The sequence below is a fragment of the Leucopleurus acutus genome (genome assembly GCF_964270905.1).
Source record: "Leucopleurus acutus genome assembly, chromosome: 14".
NCBI lineage: Eukaryota > Metazoa > Chordata > Mammalia > Artiodactyla > Delphinidae > Leucopleurus > Leucopleurus acutus.
This window is the reverse complement of record NC_139156.1, coordinates 24,555,494-24,578,658: the sequence shown is the minus strand read 5'-3', so window position 1 is coordinate 24,578,658 and position 23,165 is coordinate 24,555,494. Positions and strand designations below refer to the sequence as shown.

At 42.6% G+C, this 23,165-nt stretch overlaps 1 protein-coding gene across 2 annotated transcripts; it reads left to right on the top strand.

Annotated features, from left to right (window-relative positions):
* Nucleotides 1–2,582: 2,582 nt before the first annotated feature.
* On the top strand, nt 2,583–17,110 carry GSTO1 (glutathione S-transferase omega 1). 2 transcript variants are annotated; one of them, XM_082855026.1, is made up of 6 exons: nt 2,583–2,705; nt 5,988–6,096; nt 9,326–9,548; nt 12,214–12,312; nt 15,999–16,105; nt 16,895–17,110. In XM_082855026.1, exons 2-6 carry the CDS (start codon nt 6,038–6,040, stop codon nt 17,046–17,048), a joined length of 642 nt encoding a protein of 213 aa, XP_082711152.1. In that variant the 5' UTR covers nt 2,583–2,705; nt 5,988–6,037; the 3' UTR covers nt 17,049–17,110. The 2 variants fall into 2 exon arrangements, with proteins under 2 accessions (XP_082711152.1, XP_082711151.1); XM_082855025.1 differs by lacking the exon at nt 2,583–2,705 and adding an exon at nt 5,717–5,790.
* The last annotated feature ends 6,055 nt before the right edge of the window (nt 17,111–23,165 follow it).

Genomic DNA, 23,165 nt, shown 5'->3' with positions numbered 1-23,165 from the left:
AGATTGTTTATTTGAGATTTTTCTTGTTTCTTGAGGTAGGATTGTATTGCTATAAACTTCCCTCGTAGAACTGCTTTTGCTGCATCCCATAGATTATGGATTGTCGTGTTTTCATTGTCATTTGTCTCTAGGTATTTTTTGATTTCCTCTTTGATTTCTTCAGTGATCTCTTGGTTATTTAGCAGTGTATTGTCTAGCCTCCATGTGTTTGTGTTTTTTACGTTTTTTTCCCTGTAATTGCTTTCTAATCTCATAGCATTGTGATCAGAAAAGATGCTTGATATGATTTCAATTTTCTTAAATTCACTGAGGCTTGATTTGTGACCTAAGATGTGATCTATCCTGGAGAATGTTCCGTGCGCACTTGAGAAGAAAGTGTAATCTGCTGTTTTTGGATGGAATGTCCTATAAATATCAATAAACTCTATCTGGTCTATTGTGTCATTTAAAGCTTGTGTTTCCTTATTTTCTGTCTGGATGATCTGTCCATTGGTGTAAGTGAGGTGTTAAAGTCCCCCACTATTATGGTTATTATTGTTATTATATTATTATTACTATTGATTTCCTCTTTTATAGCTGTTAGCATTTGCCTTATGTATTGAGGTGCTCCTATGTTGGGTGCATATATATTTATAATTGTGATAGCTTCTTCTTGGATTGATCCCTTGATCATTATGTAGTGTCCTTCCTTGTCTTTTATAACATTCTTTATTTTAAAGTCTATTTTATCTGACATGAGTATTGCTACTCCAGCTTTCTTTTGATCTCCTTTTGCATGGAATATCTTTTTTCCATCCCCTCACTTTCAGTCTGAATGTGTCCCTAGGTCTGAAGTGGGTCTCTTGTAGACAGCATATAGCTGGGTCCATTTGTATCCATTCAGTGAGCCTGTGTCCTTTGGTTGGAGCACTTAATCCATTCACAGTTAAGGTAATTATTGATATGTATGTTCCTATGACCATTTTCTTAATTGTTTGGGGTTTGTTTTTGTAGGTCCTTTTCTTCTCTTGTGTTTCCCAGTTCGAGAAGTTCCTTTAGCATTTGTTGTAGAGCTGGTTTGGTGGTGCTGAATTCTCTTAGCTTTTGCTTGTCTGTAAACCTTTTGATTTCTCCATTGAATCTGAATGAGATGCTTGCTGGGTAGAGTAATCTTGATTCTAGATTCTTCCCTTCCATCACTTTAAAGATATCATGCCACTCCCTTCTGGCTTGTAGAGTTTCTGCTGAGAAATTAGCTGTTAACCTTATGGGAATTCCCGTGTATGTTATTTGTCATTTTTCCCTTGTTGCTTTCAATAATTTTTCTTTTTTTATAAATTTATTTATATTTATTTTTGGCTGCCTTGTGTCTTCCTTGTTGGGTCTTCATTGCTGTGCACAGTCTTTCTCTAGTTGGGGTGAGCAGGGGCATCTCTTCATTGCAGTGCACAGGCTTCTCATTGCAGTGGTTTCTCTTGTTGCAGAGCTCGGGCTGTAGGCATGCGGGCTTTGGTAGTTGTGGTATGCAGGCTCAGTAGTTGTGGCTCGCAGGCTCTAGAGCGCAGGCTGTAGTTGTGGCACATGGGCTTAGTTGCTCTGCGCAAGTCGGATCTTCCCAGACCAGGGCTTGAACCCATGTCCCCTGCATTGGCAGGCAGATTCTCAACCACTGCACCACCAGGGAAGTCCCAATAATTTTTCCTTGTCTTTAATTTTTGTCAATTTGATTACTATGTGTCTCAGTGTGTTTCTCCTTGGGTTTATCCTGCCTGGGGCTCTTTGCACTTCCTGGACTTGGGTGGCTATTTCCTTTCCCATGTTAGGGAAGTTTTTGACTATAATCTCTTCAAATATTTTCTCAGGTCCTTTCTCTCTCTCTTCTCCTTCTGGGACCTCTATAATGTGAATGTTGGTGCATTTAATGTTGTCCTAGAGGTCTCTTAGGTTGTCTTCATTTCTTTTCATTCTTTTTTCTTCATTCTGTTCTGTGGCAGTGAATTCCACCATTCTGTCTTCCAGGTCACTTATCCGTTCTTCTGCCTCAGTTATTCTGCTATTGATTCCTTCTAGTGTATTTTTCATTTCAGTTATTGTATTGTTTGTTTGTTTGTTCTTTAATTTTTCTAGATCTTGGTTAAACATTTCTTACATCTTCTCAATCTTTGCCTCCATTCTTTTTCCGAGCTCCTGGATCATCTTCACTATCATTGTTTTGAATTCTTTTTCTGGAAGGTTGCCTATCTTCACTTCATTTAGTTGTTTTCTGGAGTTTTATCTTGTTCTTCATCTGGTACAAAGTCCTCTGCCTTTTCATTTTTTCTGTGTCTGTAAACGTGGTTTTCATTCCACAGGCTGCAGGATTGTAGTTCTTCTTGCTTCTGCTGTCTGCCCTCTGGTGGATGAGGCTATCTAAGAGGCTTGTGCAAGCTTCCTGATGGGAGGGACTGGTGGTGGGTAGAGCTGACTGTTGCTCTGGTGGGCAGAGCTCAGTAAAACTTTAATCCACTTGTCTGCTGATGGGTGGGGCTGAGTTCTCTCCTTGTTGGTTGTTTGGCCTGAGGCGACCCAGCACTGGCGCCTACAGGCCCTTTGGTGGGGCTAATGGCGGACTCTGGGAGGGTTCAAAACAAGGAGTACTTCCCAGAACTTCTGCTGCCAGTGTCCTTGTCCCCTCGGTGAGCCACAGTTGCCCCCTGCCTCTGCAGGAGACCCTGCAACACTAGCAGGTAGGTCTGGTTCAGTCTCCTATGGCGTCACTGCTCCTTCCCCCTGGGTCTTGTTGCACACACTACTTTGTGTGTGCCTTCCAAGAGCGGAGTTTCTGTTTCCCCCAGACCTGTTGTAGTCCTGCAGTCAAATCCCGCTAACCTTGAAAGTCTGGGAATTGCTCCTCCTGTTGCCAGACCCCCAGGTTGGGAAACCTGACGTGGGGCTCAGAACCTTCACTCCAGTGGGTGGACTTCTGTGCTATAAGTGTTCTCCAGTCTGTGAGTCACCCACCCATCAGTTATGGGATTTGATTTTACTGTGATTGTGCCCCTCCTACCATCTCATTGTGGCTTCTCCTTTGTCTTTGGATGTGGGGTATCTTTCTTGGTGAGTTCCAGTGTCTTCCTGTTGATGACTGTTCAGCAGTTAGTTGTGATTCCGGTGCTCTCACAGAGGGAGTGAGTTTCAACTTCTTTCTTTGAGGAATTAACATTTTACTTTATTGATTAGCTGGATCTTTCTAATCATTACAACAAAATGTTGCATTACTCATACTAATTAGGGGACGAGCCATTCCAAATAAAAGTTCTCAAATAATCCCTACACCTGGAATCACTAGTTTGGCCAATCAGAGGTTTTGCCTTGCTATGTTTAAATTCACAGGGTTAATTTGCATATCATTAATGTACTAAAGGCCTTCTAAACAGTTAATTTTCTAAAAAAGAGTTAAGTAAGACTCGTGTTTTAGCAAAAATGTGGTCTAATTTTTTTGTTTAGTATCTAATAATAACAAACATTTATTTAACATTCATTCTGTGCCAAGAACTAAGCATTTCTTATTTATTAACTAATTTAATGTTTCTTCAAACTCTATAAGAGAGGCATTAAGTTTCTACCACCACATTTTACAGAAGAGGGAACTGTAAAATGTTCTTCTTTTTTCCATTGCACCAGGGAAACACAGAGGGAACTTGCCCACATTCACATGGTTAATAAGGGGTTATTATAATTCATATGGTTTCATGATAAATTCATAAGTTAAATTATGAATTCATAAATTCGTATGTTAAAGCCCTAACCCTCAGTACATCAGAATGTGATCTTATTTGGAAAAAGGTTCATTGCAGTTGTAATTAGTTAAATTAAGATGAGGTCATACTGGAGTAGGATGGGCCCATAATCCAATATGATTGGTGTCTTTATAAAGAGGGGAAATTTGGACACAGACATGCACCCAAGGAGAAGGGCATGTGAAGATGAAGGCCGCTATTTGTTGATACTTCTACACTCCATGGAGCACCAGATTGCCACCTAACCACCAGAAGCTAGAGGAGAGGCACAGAACCGATTCTCCCTCACAGTCTTCAGAAGGAAACAACCCTGAGGCTTGTGCAACCTTGATCTGGGACTTACAGCCTCCAGAACTGTGAGAATAAATTTCCAGCGTTTAAGTCACTCAGTTAGTGGTATTTTGTTAATGGCAGCCCTAGCAAACTAATACAGGCATGGAGTCAGGATCAGACTCAGGCAGGAAGCCTCCAGGATGGGCATGCTTATCACCTCACTCTGCAGCTCCAAAAATAGAGCTAATCAAAATAAAAACACTCCCTGCTCCTTCCTCCCCAAATAAACAGCACAGGAGGTACCAGCTTGGAAATCTATGTGACAAGTAAGACATTGACTACTCTTTTCAGATACACACAGTATCTGTTCTATGTGCCCTGGAACCCCCTCTTTCCTGATTGAGTGAATGATCTGGCCAGACATTTTTCATAGACCTGCAGACTAAATTCACTAACCCACCTGCCTGACTCTAAACATGTGCCCCTACTAGGGCTTCAAAATCCCCGTATTTAATAGATTTTTGAAAGCAGCATCATCATTCTGAGATTAGTAATATACAGATTTGTGCTGTTTCCTTTGGGTTAAAATTAAAAGGATGTGTCCTAAGGGTGACAGTAGAGACAGTGACCCTCCCCAGTAGTCATATTAAGTTAGTACAGACAGGAAAAGGAAATGGCTCTCCAGGTGGCTGGGCGACCTGGCCCTGGGCTATGGAAAGGAACCTTAGGAGAGCATGTTCTGGAACCTTGAGCAAGCACTGGCCCCGGGGGCCACAGGCTCTGAGGTAGGGGCAGCCTTTGGGTTGAGGGAGAGCTGCAACCAAGTCAGAGCCACGTGACTTGGGCCTGGGCATGGGTCCCTGCTGCCAGGGCGCGGGGTGTGGGAGGTCAGGGTCTGGATCCGGTGTGGGCCCACGTGCCGGCAAACTGGAGACCACCATCCGTCGGGGTCAGGTAAAGGCTCTGAGGATTCTGAGCTTCATTTGTGCTTTTTTTTTTTTCCATTGCACCAAGAGAACACCAAGTCTTTATTACACGAATTCCTATGAAACAGCTCCAAGAAAAAACCCACACGTAAAAGAAAAAACAAAAACAAACAAAAAAACGAACAAAGCCACACACAGGGACGGGGTGGGGGAGGGCGACTGGTGCTCCCCCTCTTCTGCGCCCGGGCCACTGGGGGACGGTGAGGATCTGAGGGCCGCCGCACTTCCGCACTCGCTCGAGATGCTGAGCCGGGCCAGGGTCTCCCTCTGGCACCGCGGGGAGCCCTCCACGCCCTCATTATCTCTGGGTGACTTAGGGCCACCAAGCCTGCTCCCAGTGCCCCAACGCTGTACGGCTGGGCTGGCTCGTCATGGGAGCACTTCTTGGCCAGCAGGCTGAACTTTGGTGCGACCGCCATCTGCGGTGTTTGAAGCTTTGCCCCAGCAAACCGGGAAGGCCGGCCCTGGGTCGGGGCTTACGGGGTGGGCGTCTGGCTGCGATCTCCCACAAGGCACGCGGGAGGCTGCGGCGGCGCGTTCCTTCTCGCGGAGAGTGGGGAAGCCAGCCTGGGCGCGGGGTCGGATCGCCCAGAAGGCCTTCTGCGCGCCGGTTGCTGGCACTTCTGGGAGAGACGGGGAGGGAGGGAGAGAGGGAGGGAGGGAAGGAGGAAAGGCGGGGCGACCGACTTTCGGAATCGCCTGCAAGACCGGGCGCGAGCCGGGCCTGTGCTGCGCCGAGATGTCCGGAGGGTCAGCCAGGAGCCTGGGGAAGGGTGAGGCCTGCCTGCCGCGATCCGCGGCGACCCTCAGACGCGTGTCGGGGCCAGGGCCTGGGGGCTGGGCTGCTCCGGAGCGGAGCCACGCAGGAGGTCTTCCACCCGCGGGAAACTGGCCAGGCCCGGGGGTGCGGCGGGAGGCTGAGAGTCCCCGCTGCCGCCGGGGCTGTAACCGCCTCCGCTTCTCCCCGCAGGAAGCGCGCCCCCGGGGCAGGTCCCCGAGGGCCTGATTCGCGTCTACAGCATGAGGTTCTGCCCGTTCGCCAAGAGGACGCTCCTGGTCCTGAAGGCCAAGGGAATTGGGTGAGGATCAAGGCGCGGCCCGCTCCCGGAGCCAGCCAGGAACCAACAGCTGCGGGAAGAGCGGGCGGAAATCTTCGATAGGGTCTCCGCAGCTTCCTTTACTACAAAATACATCAGCCTTTTTTGGGGGGGGAGAGGGGGGGAACAGAGAAAGTTATGAACCCTATCCTCGGGGGCGGGAGGAATGCCACAGACACCACCAGTCTAGGACACCCCGTTTAGATTAACCATTTTATGGATCAGAAAAGCTGAGGCTCCAGTAAAGTTAGTGGCATGCAGAGATCCCTCGAATGGTAATCACAGGCAGCTCTTTTAGCTCTGGCAGACCCCTGATTTCTGCTGTACTTCCTTCTCTATCACCCCGCTTCTTTCATGTCCTGTTTATATTGTTTGCTGTTATTCTGAGACTATAGTCCCTTCCTGAATAGTCGGTAATTTGCCTCCTTGAAGAGTCCAGACCTTGACCCTCCAATGGACAGAGTGCTGAGTTAACTGTACTGTGAATATTCCTATAGATTGGGTTGTTGGTTGAGTGAAATAAAGTGTTTATGTCTAAAAATTCAGACTTTTGGGAAGCCTCACTGAAACTATTAAGGTGATTGACATATAGGTTATCCACAGGAAATATGCAAGTCATTGGCTTTTCCCTGAGCTGAATAGCCATTGAACCGCCTCCCTTCCAATGACCTTTGGAATCTGTTGAACAGACATTAGATACCTGTAGTGTGGAAGTTTAAAACAAAGCCCCCATGACAAAGAAATTTTCCATGTATGTGCTTAGAATTTGTAAACTAATTTTAGTCTTCTTGGGGGAGAATTAAGCAGGCAATTCTTTTCTCTAAAAAGTAAGTAAGATATATTCTAAAGAAAAAAAACAAATTATCTTTGAATTAGTCATTACTTCAGTAGGATTTGCATCTTATTTTGGATGAAACAGATTGTGATCACATAGCAAAATATTCAACAGTAACATTTATCAAAACATTATTTTATCCAACTCTTGTAATGTTTACTGTATTAGTCAGGATTCTTTTATTGCATTTAAGAGATACCCATTTCAGTTGGATTGAAAAAAGACATATCTTGTGCTCATACAATTGAAAAGTCCAGGAGCGAGAGACAGCTGGATCTGGGGCCACAAAGTCCTGGGTTAGTGCCCTTCTGGAACTCTGGGTTGAAAACAACCATATCTTATTGGGACAGTTTCCCAAAGGAAAATTGCAGTGATTTTACATAAAAGTGTGTGTATGGAGGGTGAAGGGTGTAACAGCTGCCGGGCAGTGCGAACAACAGAGGTCTGCTGTGTTTATGGATCAGTTTTGAGTCCTAGAAGGCTTTGATTAGAGAGGTACTAGGTTTTACCACATGATAGAATTTACTAAGCATGGTTTTCTCTAAAAGGTGCATCTTCCAACTTGTTGCAGCAGATATGTTGCCTTGTTGGCTCACCATGTCAGGTTAGCAAAATGCATGTGTGTTCTGAGAACTTTCTTTATGACAAAAGCCCAGGATTTACCTTTTCTTTTCATACTATAAAATTTCAGAAATGTTGATAATTCCTTAGCAGGGAACGTCATTTTTCTTGCAGTGGCTTGTATCTGAAGTGTCCGGTAATCTGACAGCACACGAACCTTTTCGTACATACACACAGATGCCAGTGTTCAATCTGGCTGTTCCTTTGTTTCCATGGGGGGAGGGATTGCATATTTAAATCCTCAAGATAATGCTGTTGTAGCTAGCTGCTGAGGTGGATGAGGAAATAGGAAACAAAAGGTGCTGGGTATATTATTTTTCAGTAGCTAATCTGTTCTATTGAACACTCATCCAGTTTTGACAATGATATGGACCTGGCTTTAACAATTATATGAAACTTTCTTTTCTCTTATTTCCCCTAAAATCTCTTAGGCAAGATACAAGTTAGTTCTAAAAACAATCTTAATATAGCCTGGACTTCACCTGTTTTTCACACTTAGTGTGATTTACCCATGTAACATTTTTAAAAAGTATCAAGGCATGGAGATTTAATCTGAAAGTTTATTTCGTGGATGGATTTTTTGGGTTCCCTAATATTCTTGAAAAAAGTGAGGAACTTTCTATTAAAATTAGCAAAAGGAATTGAATTTTATCATGTTGATTCTCATACAATGGAGTGGTGGGGTGTGGAGAAACTCAATTAGTTGGCTCATATATTTTTACAATTAAGATACTTCTTAGTCCCAAATGGAGTATCTAATTGACAATCTTGAAGCATTTCCACTTATTTATTCAACAAATGTGTACTGAGTACCTATCTGAAAATGTTTATATTTCTTCATAGCATTTAAATCTACTGATAACTTTGCTGATTTACATGTTGGTTTATGAATATGACCAAGACACACAAGATCCCTGCTTTCATGGAGCTTACATTCTAGGGAGGTGACATAACAAACGTAATTAAGTAAGCAAAGTAATTTCAGTTACATATTATCAGTACAATGAAGAAAGTAATTCAAGAAATATAAAAAAGGCCGGTGTGGGGTTTCCCTGGTGGCGCAGTGGTTGAGAGTCCGCCTGCCGATGCAGGGGACACGGGTTCGTGCCCCGGTCTGGGAAAATCCCGCGTGCCGCGGAGTGGCTAGGCCCGTGAGCCATGGCCGCTGAGCCTGAGCGTCCGGAACCTGCGCTCCGCAACGGGAGAGGCCACAGCAGTGAGAGGCCCACGTACCGCAAAAAAAAAAAAAAAAAAAAAGGCCAGTGTGGCCAGATCATAATGACCAAAGGAAAAGTCATAGGAAGCAGATGTGACAGGTAAGCAGGGGTCACATCAAGGGGTATAGAGTTTATCCTCATTGCAATGAGGAGCAAGCGAGGGGTTGTAAGTAAGCAGGAGGGTGGCCTCATCCAATTTACTTTTGTGTGTGGAGAATGGACCGTAGGGAGGTTACAGTGGAAGCAGAGGGGCTGGTGGGACTATTGTAGAGGTCCAGGTGGCAGATGACCTCTTAGATGAGGTGGCAGTGTTAAAGCTGAGAAGTGGATGAATCCAGAACGTGATTTGAAGGTCTAGCTGACAGGTCTTGCTGATCCATTTGATTTGAGGAAGAGGTGGCAGGGGGAAGGAATCAAGGCCAAGCTGACTCCGAAATTTCGGGTCTGACCAGCTAAGTGGATGATAAGACCAATGAGGCTTTATTCAGGAGTACAAGAAAAATGTTACTCTCTTCATTGTCTTCTATGTGTTTTTCAGGCATGAAATCATTAACATCAACCTAAAAAATAAGCCTGAGTGGTTCTTCAAGAAGAATCCCTTCGGCCTGGTGCCAGTTCTGGAAAACAGTCAGGGTCAAGTGATCTACGAATCTGCCATCACTTGTGAGTACCTGGATGAAGCATATCCAGGAAAGAAGCTGTTGCCAGATGACCCCTATGAGAAAGCTTGCCAAAAGATGGTCTTTGAGTTGTTTTCTAAGGTGTGTGTTCAAGAAATTTCAGCTCCTATATAACACCTTTGTTTTTTAAGCTAAATCACTGCTGTCACTGATGGTTCAGTGATTTGGGTGGGGAAGACAAACAGGATTATGCCCTTGTCCGCTTGGACATGTCCTACGAGCCCTTTCATGGTCCAGATCCTGTTTACTTCCCAAAGTTACACCTCTCCACTCTTCTCCTAACACTTTATATTCCTGTCATGCTGAATGTTTTTATTTTTCCCAAACTTGCCACCTTCTTCTCAACTCTAGCTGGAAGACTCTTCCCCCTTCTCACTTTGCCTGGTTGTCTCCAAGTCCTCTTTCCTGTACAGTCTGCGCTCCTGTATGTGCAGAACGTGAGGATGCTGAGGGCCCACTATACTATGCCGTTTTATAAAGGACTTGTGTATCAGTGGATTTTGGTATCTGCTGGGGGCCCTGGAACCAATCCTTCAAGGAACCAAGGGACAACAGCCTTTGCTCAGATACCTTTGTCTTCTAGAAGCTTGTCCGGGCTGGGTTAGTGCCCAGCTCTGTGTGCCCACGTGTGCTAACTTTCCCCTGTGGGGACTGCCACCTTCTTGCCTGTGTGTTGTACCAGGGCTGTGAGCTCCTTGAGGGTGAGGGCCGTGTCTCCATCACTGTTGGCCCACTGCCTAGGCTTGCGACCAGCCCTTCCTAGTTATGTGACGGTGAGCTAGTTGCTTATTAGTTTACCTCTGTGCCTCAGCTCATGTGTAAAATGAGTATAGTAATTGATCCCATCCCATTGATAAAAAACAGTTAATATAAAACACCTAGAGTCCAACAGATGGTAGATACTCAATGTTAGCTCTTGTTGTTCTAGCCACATTGTCTAGTTGTGAGCATCTTCTGTGTGTTGGCAATAGCTCCTTGTGGACTAAGTAAATGGCATTCCTATAGGAGAACTGTCTGTGTCTTAATTAGCATCAAAGTTAAATCAAACATTTGGGTGAGTTCAAACAATTAGTATTAACACAGAAATGACCAACAGTAGACAATGCGAATAGCATGGTCAGGTTATATAATTCTGTTACTTTTGTCAGGATATATCTCAGCACAGTAAGAAACATCGTATCTCTAGGGAAAGAAATGGTTAGAGAAATATCCAGAAGGTGAGACTTGTAGGGAGAATATTTTCTTAAAGGAGACATTGCAAAGGGAAGTCAATGGGGAACGAAGAGGGAGTTGTCTGGCTTAGCAGAACGAGAGTGAAAGAATACTAGAGATGGTTGCCATCAAAGATGATGGACAGGGAATATGGCATTTATAAGAAAGATGCTGGAGAATTTTTAAAAATAGTAACGAGATTCATTGTACTGTCCAGAAAGAAAATGAGCTAACAGCTGGAGATGCCCACCATTACTTCCCTCACACTCAGGGAAGAGGTGGCCTTAAGCACTATTATGACACCACCCTCCTGGCCCCAGTTCAGCAAACCAGAAATGCCCCCACCTGCATCCACAGCCAAATCATCTTCTCTCCTGGGAACTTGGAAATGAGACACAGAGACTAAGACAATAAACGTTGAGGTTTTAGAGGTGTATGTATATATCACTGGAGACGACAAATCAAAGTCACACAAAAAAAGAATTTTTAAGGAATCAGAAATTAAGAGCATTGCAAAGGGATTTGACATTTGGAAAATAACAAGGAGCAGACATTTAAGGAGAAGCAGAGATGAAAGACCAGGCAGGCCCAGATGGAAACGTGGAAGGAAGGGCTGCCTGCACACCTTCGGTTCCAATGACGGCAAGCTGTACCCTGGGATGGATGGGCTTCCAGGACATTCTCCTGTATTTTTAAAAGTGCCTTTTTACTTCCACTGAACGAGTGGACTTTTGTCTCTTGCAGTGAGACAATACCAAAGACCGAGCATTAAAACACAAACACTTCCACCACAAGCATCAAAGCATCTGACAGGACACCTGTCAAGTCTTCAGGTCATCAACCACTTTGAACTGTCTTCTCATGCCCTCCCCAAGATAGAAATCAGGAAAATCCCCTTCCCAGCTCCCTTTGCAGCTGGGGCCAAGGTCTGGACCTAGACTCTTCCTCTCAGACACACACATGTTAGGGTTCAATTCAGAAATGAGCCATGTGGGGAAACAGGCTTGGTGTGGGGCACTGGTTCTACTGATGAGGGTGGCTGGTGGCAGAGCTCCTGGCTTTCAGGAGCTGCGGTGGTTGCCAGGTTGAATTCCAGAGTGGCATTGGTTACCTCAGAGTCCAACTTCTGGCAGCAGCACAGACTGTAGCATCTAGTGCTCGGTTCACTGGTGGCAGTGGGTGCCTCCCATCAGGTCAGTTCCCAGCATGATTCTGAAATGTTCCAGACCTGTTTGTTCAGCTTCTCAACAATTCTGTGAGCCACTCAATGTCCTTTAAGGACATTTTTGACCCAAGCTCACCAATCGGCTTCTCTTATTTGCAGCTTATAAAATCCTGACCAGTACAGCATCTAAGGCCACAAAACTGTTTTTAAGATCAGTACCCGACCTCTGTGAGCAAAGGAATTGGTGTACTTTTGAAGTTTCTAGAACATCCTGACACTGGGTCTATGAGGGTTCTATGGCGCTTTTATATGAGGGGGCTGGTATAGTTAGCATCACACTGATAAACTAAGAAATTACTCTCTGTCTAGGTACCACCTTTGTTATTAAGCCTTCTTAGAAGGCAAAATAAGGAAGACTGCTCTGGCCTGAAAGAAGAATTGCATAAAGAATTCAGCAAGCTAGAGGAGGTAATTAATCCCTTCTCCTTGATTTTTATTGAAGTGATACATTGTATGTGCTGTCACCTTCTATTCTTTTCTTCATACTCCCATTTCCAAAATCACTTTAATTAGCAATAATACCAAATAGGAAATTTTAGTTTACAACAGATAGCAGCTGTAAGCTGTTGTGTTTAAGATACAAACCAAAACACCTAAAAATGGTTTGTCATGGGCTTGCTTTTAAAACATTTTATCGCACTGACATGAAAATATCCGGAAAAATTTCACCCACATTTCCAGTTTTTCACCTGTTATTTTTCCATGCTTGTTTTCGGTCCTTGAACATATATATTTTTTATATATATAAATTTATTTATTTTTGGCTGAGTCAGGTCTCTGCTGCTGTGCACGGGCTTTCTCTAGTTGCAGCGAGCAGGGGCTACTCTTCATTGCGGTGTGCGGGCTTCTCATTGCAGTGGTTTCTCTTGTTGCAGAGCACGGGCTCTAGGCACGCGGGCTCAGTAGTTGTGGCTCGTGGGCTGTAGAGCGCAGGCTCAGTAGTTGTGGCGCACGGACTTAGTTGCTCCGTGACATGTGGGATCTTCCCTTCCCGGACCAGGGCTTGAACCCGTGTCCACTGCATTGGCAGGTGGATTCTTAACCACTTCACCACCAGGGAAGCCCAGTCCTTGAACATATATTAAAAAGTTAACATAACTATAATCAGAGTATAAGTCATTGTGTTCTTTTTCCCACTTAGTATTATATAATAAACTTACATAAACTTATATAAAAAGAAATAAAATCGGGCTTCCCTGGTGGCGGAGTGGTTGAGAGTCCACCTGCCAATGCAGGGGACATGGGTTCGTGCCCCGGTCTGGGAAGATCCCACATGCCACGGAGCGGCTGGGCCCGTGAGCCATGGCCGCTGAGCCTGCGCGTCCGGAGCCTGTGTTCTGCAACAGGAGAGGCCACAGCAGTGGGAGGCCCACGTACCGCAAAAAAAAAAAAGAAAAGAAATAAAATTACTTGCATAAAAACTTAAATAAAATTATATTAAAATGTTTATTATATAATAAACATTTCCCACAGAGTTTGCCATTAGTCAGACAGACATCTGGGGAAGCCCAGATGTGTTTTTACCTGCTTTGCGGAAGAGCTGCCATTTGGACCTGTATATGGAATCATCATCCTCCATTCACACTCAACCTTAGGTTTTTCCTGAGAGAAGATACAGTCCTGTCTTGTATGGGAATCCATCCTAACCTTTTATCGTTAAATATGAACTTTGCTGGAGATTTTTTCAGAAACCTTTTTTTTTATTAAGAAAGTTCTATTACTAGTTTTCTAATTTTAAAAAAAGTCATGAATGAGTATTGGATTTTTACTGTTTTGTTTGCATCTATTAGATCTACTGAAATGTTCATTGAACTTTTTCCCTTTAATCTGGTGAATATATATGGTGGCACTGACAGATTTTTCTGGTATTGAACCATGCCAGTATTACTGTGTAAAACCTACTTGTTTTCAGTGGATTTTCATATATACTTTAGAATTAGTTGATATTTAAATGATTTTTGCATATTTGTTCGTAAAGAAGATTATTTTGTTATCGTATCTTTATTTGGTTTTTATATCAGGGCTACTGTAACCTCATAAAATGCGTTGGCTTACTTTTTCTGGATTTCTAAGACCTGAAACCATTTGATAGGGTTTGGCTATTTCTTTAAAACATTTGAGTCTGGTGTCTTTTATGGGGGTGGAGTTTAATAGTACAGTTTCCTTAATGTTAATTGATTTTCAGGATTTTTATATTCTTTCTTGAATCAGGTTTTTTTTTGTTTTTGTTTTTGTTTTATTTTTGGCCACACCACATGCCGTGGGGGAGCTTAAGTTCCCTGACCAGGGATCGAACCCACGCCTCCTGCACTGGAAGGCAGAGTCTTAACCACTGGACCGCCAGGGAATCAGTTTTCACATATAGGGACATGAAAATCATCATGTTTCCTGATTTCAAGTAATCTCTACATACAACTGCAGTTGACTCTTGAACAAGGTGAAGGTTGAAGGTACCAGACCCTGGAGCAGTAGAACATCCACATACTACCTGCTAAATTTGGGGTTAGTTGGGGGACATATAATTTTCTTCCCATCTGAGTTCACAGAACTCCAGGTTAAGGACTCACACTTCACAGTGAGTGGTACCATTTCCATGTTTCAGGCTGCTGAGAGGGCATTTCCTTCTGAGTGAAACTATCATACTTATTTTATTTATGCATAATGTTACCAGGCGCTACAGTTTAAGGACAACCGCAAACAATAGTGATTCATTGTACAATTCTGAGTGCCTAATAATTGCAAGGCACTCTGCTGGACAGCATGAGAGGTAGAAGGTGAGATGCGGTCCATACTGCTCAGATGATTAGTTTGGTGGTAGACCAAAGACAAATACTCAGGTAGGTATAAATGATCTATCTTCAATGCAGAATGTTACAAGGGCCCTAAGAAAAACTATGGATGTTTTATAAAATGGTTTGGTGTTGATTAGCCCGATGATATTCTCAGTTCTTCTGTTCGCAAAACCATACCAATTCACCTTCTTAAATTTCAGAATCATAGTATTTGTGTTTGGTTTTCAAATAATTTTATTTGGCATCTGTTTAGCAGTTAATCTAGTTATTTCCAATATATTTTAAGTAAATTTTTTATTGAAGTATTATATGCAGAGATTTACCCAAAGCATAAGAGTACAGCTTGGTAAATTTTTACAAAGTGAACACAGCCATGATACTAGCATCCATATCTAGAAACGGAATATTAGCTTTGGATGGTTTTTGTACTTTATACAAATGGAATCATATAACATGCACTCTTTCGGGTCTGGCTTCTTTCATACAATATCAGGTTTCTGAGGTTCATCTATACTGTGTGTAGTTCATTACTATTCTTTGTATAGTATTCCAATGTATGACTCCTGTACAATTTATCCATTTTAGTCCTGGTAGACAGTAAACATTTCCACTTTGGGGATGTAACAAATAGTGCTTCAGTGAACATTCTTATACCTATCTTTTGGTGAACATATGTTCACATTTCCAAGGAATATAATTACTGGGTTATACAGTATGCATGAACTCAGCTTTAGTAGATACTGTTAAAACATGGTTGTACCAAATTATTGGTACATTCCTATCAGCAGTAGATCCACACCCTTACTAAGTTTGTCTTGTTCATTTTAGCCATTCTGATGGATGTGAAGTGGTATGACATTTTGGTTTTAATTTGCATTTCCCTGATGACTAATGTAGTTGAGCACCTTTTCAAATGGTTATTGGCCATTTTGACCTCCTCTTTTGTGAAGTCCAAGTCTTGCCCAGTTTTCTGATGGGTTTTCTGCCTTTTTTCTTTTTGATTCCCAGGAGTTCTTTCTATATTCTGAATACCGTCCTTTGTTGGATATATCTATTACAAAGATCATGCACTCTGTAGCTTGTTTTATTTTTCTCCATTTTCCAGTTTATTTTATTGACCATTTTGCTTCATCCCAAACCAAGAGATTCTAAAGCTTAAACTAATCAGACAAAAAGCCAACTTGAATATGTCAGGGTTAAACCTGCTGCTCTCACTTTCTTAACTCTTGCCTTCATCATTTCTTTTGATGAATCTTACCAGATGCACAAATAACAAGTACTCTTATGCTGTTTAATGTTCAGGTTCTGACTAATAAGAAGACAACCTTCTTTGGTGGCAGTTCTGTTTCTATGATTGATTACCTCATCTGGCCCTGGTTTGAATGGCTGGTAGCCCTGGAGTTAAATGAGTAAGATATTTGAATATTTTGTGCTTAATTTAGGATAATGATAACTGAAATAGTATATACTAACCTTTTTTTATGAACAAAAATTAACATATCTCACTCAACTGGCATGAATGGGAGCAAGCACACAGGAGGAGACTTGGACATGCCAGGGCATGTCCTATACCTACACTCACCATTTTTCATCCTTGGGGCCGGTAGGGGTGGGGAGTTCTGTGACATGTAGTAAAATGTTTTAAAAGTAATTACTCCTTCCCTCCTGGTTAAAAATCCATAAGGATGTGCATTTTCATAAGGATTTCAGGAAGGATTGTATGACCAATGCTACCTCCCATTACCATCAAGAGTCCCACACTATTTTCCAAACTCAGTGTTTCAAAGTTTGGCAGCGACCTTGGCTTACTGCCAATTCTTCGAGCTTAGAGCTATTCAGGATTACTTTTAGTCACAATCTGACCATAGAATAACAAATATATAACATTCTTGGTTGTCTTTCATGTTCTCATTTTAAAAAACTATCAGCCTCCGTTTGGACAAGTTCTCATGCTAACTGAGCAAGTCACTTCACTCTAGTCTTAGATTCCTCTTCACAAACAAGGACCTCTACAGTATCTTCCAAATCTCATATTCAATGATTACATGCATCTTAAATGAGTATTTTTAAAGAACTATTTTTAAAAGTTAGAGGAAAACAATATGAAACTGCAGAGTGGTAATAATGATATATAGGAGAATTTGCAATGCCTTCCTACTTAGCCTTGCTCACACCTTCATTCTTTCCATCTCCCACAGGTATGTAAACTACACTCCAAATCTTAAGCTCTGGATGGAAGCCATGATGAAAGATCCTGCAGTATCATCCCTCTTCATTGATCCAAAAGCCTTTAGAGGTTTCTTAGATCTCTACTTGCAGAACAACCTCGAGGCCTGTGACTATGGGCTCTGAAGGGGACAGGATATATCGGATAATATATCGGTTCGCTAATATGAATAATAACATGCTTTTATTTTACCAAGTGCTCTCACGTCTCACTAGATCACCTTCTCTGATTTGACACTATGGCCTTACTGTGGGCTTTCCTCAAGTCCCTCCTGCAGAAATGTAAACACATTTCCTGTCTCAGGATGCTCAAAGGATGCTAAGGGTTCTATCACAGTCCATGCTGAAAACCTCTAAATCACCTCTAGTGAGAGCTGAACTTCAATCTGGATTTCTAACTGCCCATAGGACATTTCCACTTGGATACTGTGTTGTCATTTCAAGAGATGCCCTTTCAAGTTTGTCTTCTGGGTTCTAAGTTAAGAACCTTTCAATTCTTCATTCTTTCCTTTCCATCAGTGACTCAATTTTACACCTTTCTTCTTACTGTTGTTGCCACTGAAGTCCAGACCCACGTCACCTCAAAGCCAGGTGACTAGGTGGTCTCCTACTTGTTCTCCCAGTCTCCAGTCACTAAGCCCTTCAAATCCTTCCAACCAAATCTTATGCTGGGCACACAGAAGGTGTCCCATATATGTAAGTGAATACTGTGAAGACCACCTCCATCAGTTCAGTATATAATATAAGGCTGGATTTCATTCTACAGATGATTCAACTACGGTCCTGAGGTTAAGTGAGGCCTTAAGACGCTGGCAGAAAGTTCTGGGGAAACACACCCAGCACAGGGCTCTTATATCAGAACTAGGGGGCGGGCTGTCGACCTGCCCCAGTACAGTCTAGTTTCCTGTCCTTATTCTTAAACGTAAGAGCGCGTTAACAGTCACCTAAGGCTCACCCCTGGATTTCCGATTCGGTAGGGTGGGCCGGGGAGTTCACATTTGAAATGAGTCTTCCGCCCCATGGTGATGCAGGCGACCAGGGGGCCGCACCCTGAGAGGCAGCTGAGAATTGGTTGACTTCACAAACGGCCTCCAGCCGTCCACCTCGGCCGCCACCAACGCCCAGGCTCCGGGCGGACCCATCTCTGCCGCCGTCCGCCTGCCCCACGCGGGGCAGGCTGCGGGCAGACTTCGGTCGGATGTAGATCAGGGGACTGAGGTGCCATGACCAGCCACTACCTGGCTTCCACTTTGGCCAGCCACAGACACCCGTGAGGACCCAAGACTCCGGGACCCAGGAGCCTGTAACGCGGCCGCCCATTGGCTCAGCTTGGCACTGCGAGGCCGGGGCACATACAAAGGCTTGGAAGATTGGCTGAAGCTCCGGGCGCTGCGGCCAATTGGCGGATAGGATCGCGTTCTAGGGGGCGGTTTCCGCCTGGGCCCCGCCTCTTCCTGCGGCTCTCCTTCTCCCCATCCGGTTCCGTCGGCCGCGCACCTGGAGGTGCATCGGACTCGTCTTTCTTTTCACCTGCGCCGGGTGGGTTGCTGCTGCCTGCGTAGCATTTGAAGGAACGAGGGGTTAGACGTCAATTTTGAATTTTTCACGAATTTGGGAACCCAGAATAGGATTACCAACTTTTAATTTTGCGTAACCGTTTTAAAAGAAAGCTCAACTACTTCACCAAAGTTTCATCAGAGATTTTACCATCAAAAAAAAAAAAAAAAAAAAGCGCAAGGGCTATAATCTGAGAGTAAGGAACAGGTCTTTAAAGCGAATACCTTTAACTTAAAGGGGAAAAAAAAGTCATTAAATTGTTCTCGTTTTCTGATTTGACTGGAGACAAGTAAAGACGACCCCATATCACTAATTGTCAGCCCTGCATTGGGCACCGCTAATTTAGCTACATTATAGGGCACTGACAGACAGGGGCATTTGGTCCCCAGGAATGTTCTTTCTTGTCAGAACTATGGGTCTTCCCTGCAACATTCAAATAATAAAAATAATAGCTAACGGTTGCTACGTATTAAATGCTTCTCATCCATAGTCAGAATTACTTCAACCCAGACCATACAATGTGTTGGTACCATTAGCTCTGAATTAACAGATGAGAACATCAGGGCATAGAAAGTTGCTGTGATTTGTCCAGGGTCGACCAGTAAATGTTGAAGAGGTGATTTAAACCCAGCCTGAACTCTTCAACAGTCATTCAGACCATTCTTAAAATAAGCGTTTAAATATGCCCCTGCCTCAGACTCTTTATTCATCAACTTTTAAGTTTTGGAGATTGAGCTGAGAGAGGACTGTAGCCACTTTTTTGACACACCACTGTTGTTCCTGGGGTAGGACAGGAAGTGTTGATGTTCCTTTTCGAAACCCAAACAAATCGAAATTTGTTTGATTTTACAAGTGTTTCATTTTGGCTTATTTTAGGATCTTGAAAATCTGCCTTTGCTTATTCAAGTGTTATTATATAAGGTTGTTAATTTCTTTTCTTTGATCCCTTAAGCTATAAAATAGGGACAGGAAAGCAGAATCACCTACTTAAAAAGAAAGTCTCCTTTGACCCTGCTTTCCCCGGTGGGAAGATGAAGTTCCCCCACTGACAACTTTAGTAATCTTATTTAATGTCCCAAAGACATTAGAATACAGGATTCTCTCTGATCCTAACTTCTTTGAAATAAGTCCTAAATCTAGACCCGTTTGAAAAAGAGCCTTTTTCCTCACTTGCCTAACTCTTTGAACTTGGTGAATAATAGTGGAACTCCCAGTAACACAATCTGTCATGTAAATTAGGCTTCTGAAATACTAAGAGGAATGTCATCCAGGTTCTGCCACTATCAGAGATTGGTATGACAAAAAAAAAATTTTTTTTAATTGCAAAATGCACACCCCACTTTCTCTCCTCAAAACAGAGACTCAGGTAAATAAGAGTGAAGAGATTATTATTAATGTGGTGGCACTTTTTTCCTAGAAGGCTTAAGTCATCATCACCCAGGACTGAAGTTCTCCCCATTTTCAAAACAGATGCCGTCATATTTCAGGTAGCTGGAAACCAATTTGGAGTAGGTTTAATATAGCCTAATTACCATTTATTTCTTGAGTGACTCAGTATAATAGAGGTGTAAACATGATATACAAGGAACATTTGCAAAGAGGATTTCAAAGAGGTACTTACTGAGTTTTAGAGAGCAATAGGGTTAAGCTTAAAGGTCATAATTAAAATCTTTCTAGGGAAACCGTAGTGTTCAGTGGTAAGATTAAAAACCACATTACTGAAAGGTAGCCTGCAGCATTCAACCCATTCAATTGGTATTAAACTGGTAACTGATGAAATAAGCATTCTGAGTTGAATTTTAATTCTAATGTGCTTGGCAAAGCTGAATTGCAGTGCACTTTATCTTTTTGGATATAAAATCAGAATGCACTATGCTATTAAAAATGTGTCCTTATTCACTAGTATTAATCATTAATTTTGAAGTACACTAAACTCTTACTATACTGAGGACGGCCACCTGAACAATTTCATTCGCTACATCAAAACCCTTCAAGTAGGTGCTTAGTGTTCTCATTTTACAGGTGAGGAAGTTGATGGTCAAAGAGGTTAGATAGCTTGCCTAAGTGCCAAAGCCAGGGTTTGAATATAGTGCCCAGTGAGAACTTTGACATAATATTGCTTCCATTCAGAGGAAGAACTTTCCATCCCTTTGTCCATTCTCCCCCGACTACATCAAATAGACTTGCATCATCTCAGAATGTGACTTCCCATATACAGGTATACAGCTGACCCTTGAACAACATGGGTTTGAACTGCAAGGGTCCACTTATGCGTGGATTTTTTTCACTAAATATGTACCGCAGTACTATATGATCTGCAGTTGGTTGAATCTGCAGGTTCATAACCACGGATGCAGAGGGCTGACTGTAAAGTTATACTTGGATTTTCTTCTGTGTGGCGGACCAGCACCCTGAAACCCCTAGTTGTTAAGGGTCAGCCATACTTTTAATAAACAGTATTTTCCAACTCTCGGAGTTGCTTTTCTTGAAAAGGTGGGAATGAGGAGACACAACATGAAAATACATTCTTTTCTGGCATGGTAGAAAGGTGGAGCCAGGAACCTTTTACTTTACAGTGGAATCCTTAGCTTAGCTATTGCTAATCCAGTCATTGTCAGTGTATACCAGGGGTGGGCAAACTAAAGCCAGTTGGCCGAGTCTAGCCCACTGCTCATTATTGCACAGTTCAAGAACTAAGAATGGTTGCAAAAAAGCATCAAGTGAAGAATTATGATTTGTGACATGTGAAAATTACGTGGAACTCCTCAATGGTAAGAAATGTCCCTCCCACCCTGATGCAGGATGCTCAGTAGTCGGGGAGGCTGTGCTCGTGTGGGGGTCGGAGGTTAGTGGGAAACCTCTATATATTCGGCTAAATTTCGCTGTGAACCTAAAACTTCTCTAAAAAACAAAGCCTATTAAAATATATATGAAGTTCAAATTCAACGTTCATAAGTAATGTTTTATTGGAACACAGCCACACCCATTTATTTATATATTATCTACGGCTGTTTTCACCCTACAAGGATAGAGTTGAGTAGTTGAGACAAGATGGCTTGAGAAGCCTAAAACATTTACCGTCTTGGCCTTTACAGAAAAAGTTTTCCCATCTCTCGTATAGATTAAGATCCTGGTTAGAGTGCTGCCCCTGGAGTCAAACTTCCAGGCTTCATAGTACCCTCTGCACCTCTTACTAGATGTGAGGCTTTGGACAAGTGACCTAACCTTGCTAGCCTCAGTTTACCAAGGCAGGAATACAACCCTTATAGGACTCTTTTAAGGATTAAATGAGTTAATACACATAAAGCACCTAATCTATGTTAGTATAATTTATTTTGATTTTTGAGAATTTCACATTCCTCATACAGCCTTTCCTTTTAGAATCTGTTTATATTTTCTCTCAACTATTTGAAATATACTTTCTCTATGTGAGCGTTATATTTGTCTGATCAGGAGGCAGCTCCTTGTCTACCAGAAGCTCTCACATGACATGGTTATGTTGATTGTTCCTATTTTACCCTCCAGTTTGTACTTTTTGATCAAAATTAGCTCCAGAAGAGTAGTTATCTTATTACTTCCTCTGTCTTCCAGATGCAGAACTGCCAGCATGGCAAGTCAAGAACCAGTTTGTCTTTTCCAATGCCAGGCTTCTTGGTGGCATATATGCATTTTCTTCCCAGAGGACATTTATTCATACATTTTGCCATTCCCCAGTTCTTAGAAAGTGACAGCTTACCATATCTTACATAAAATCACTCTGAGTAACTTAGCAAAGAATGTAGTCGAGTGACTATTCTGAAGATTTTCAGATTCTTATTCAGCAGAAAAAAATGTAAACACAGTTAGCCAAGAATTTCTGGATAGGTTGGAATTCCAAAGACCAAAAGGTGCCCATTCATAAGCTACATAATTACGTTCTGGTACTTTAATAAAAGATATTTAGATTCAGCTAACATTTGTTGAGCAGCTATTATGTACTATATCTTTTTTGGGATTCATGTCCTTTCCACACTGTTGCCAGCTTTAGAGGCCAAGTCAATGAGCCAGACTTCGGACTTTTAAAGTTCTTCAACCCTACTAAATGGTCACTTTGGGCAAATAATTTTCTTTTTCTTTTTTTTTGGCCACGCTGCGCAGCTTGCGGGATCCTAGTTCCCTGACCAGGGTTAGAAACTGGGCCCCTGGCAGTGGAAGCACTGAGTCCTAACCACTGGACCACCAGGGCATTTCCTATTTTTCTGAGATTATTTTCTGACTTGTAAAATAGGAATAATAATAATAGCTGACTGAGTGGTTGTGGGAATCAAATAAGGTAACCCATGGAAATCATTTAGTCACTGTGAGTGAAACAATACTTTTATTTCCTTCTTTACCTGTCAACCCCATAAAATGCATTTACAAGCAATTCCCATTTCAGCTCTATCCTGTAAAAATTAAAAGAATTGTATTTCCACCTGCTAAATTTTAGGATCTCAGCTTCTTAAGGTCAGAGCAAAAGATAGCTACCTCCTTTATCTCATGTAGATGGGCGTGCTATCCAAGTGGCCCCTGTATTGCTGGCTGTTCGCAATGTGTCCTTGGTAATTAAAAAGGGTCTTCTCTGAAATTTATACTGGGAGTTGGAAAGAGCTCACAAATTTGTCTTTGCCTCTAGGTATCTTGTTTCTGTTCATCACCAGTTTTTCA

What these genes read in the sequence shown, in the direction of transcription:
- GSTO1 (XM_082855025.1), top strand. Translation starts at nt 5,757, where the DNA reads ATGTCCGGAGGGTCAGCCAGGAGCCTGGGGAAGG. An exon ending in TCTTTGAGTTGTTTTCTAAG is followed by an intron (nt 9,549 to 12,213) that starts GTGTGTGTTCAA and finishes CTCTCTGTCTAG; the next exon opens with GTACCACCTTTGTTATTAAG. An exon ending in GTAGCCCTGGAGTTAAATGA is followed by an intron (nt 16,106 to 16,894) that starts GTAAGATATTTG and finishes CATCTCCCACAG; the next exon opens with GTATGTAAACTACACTCCAA.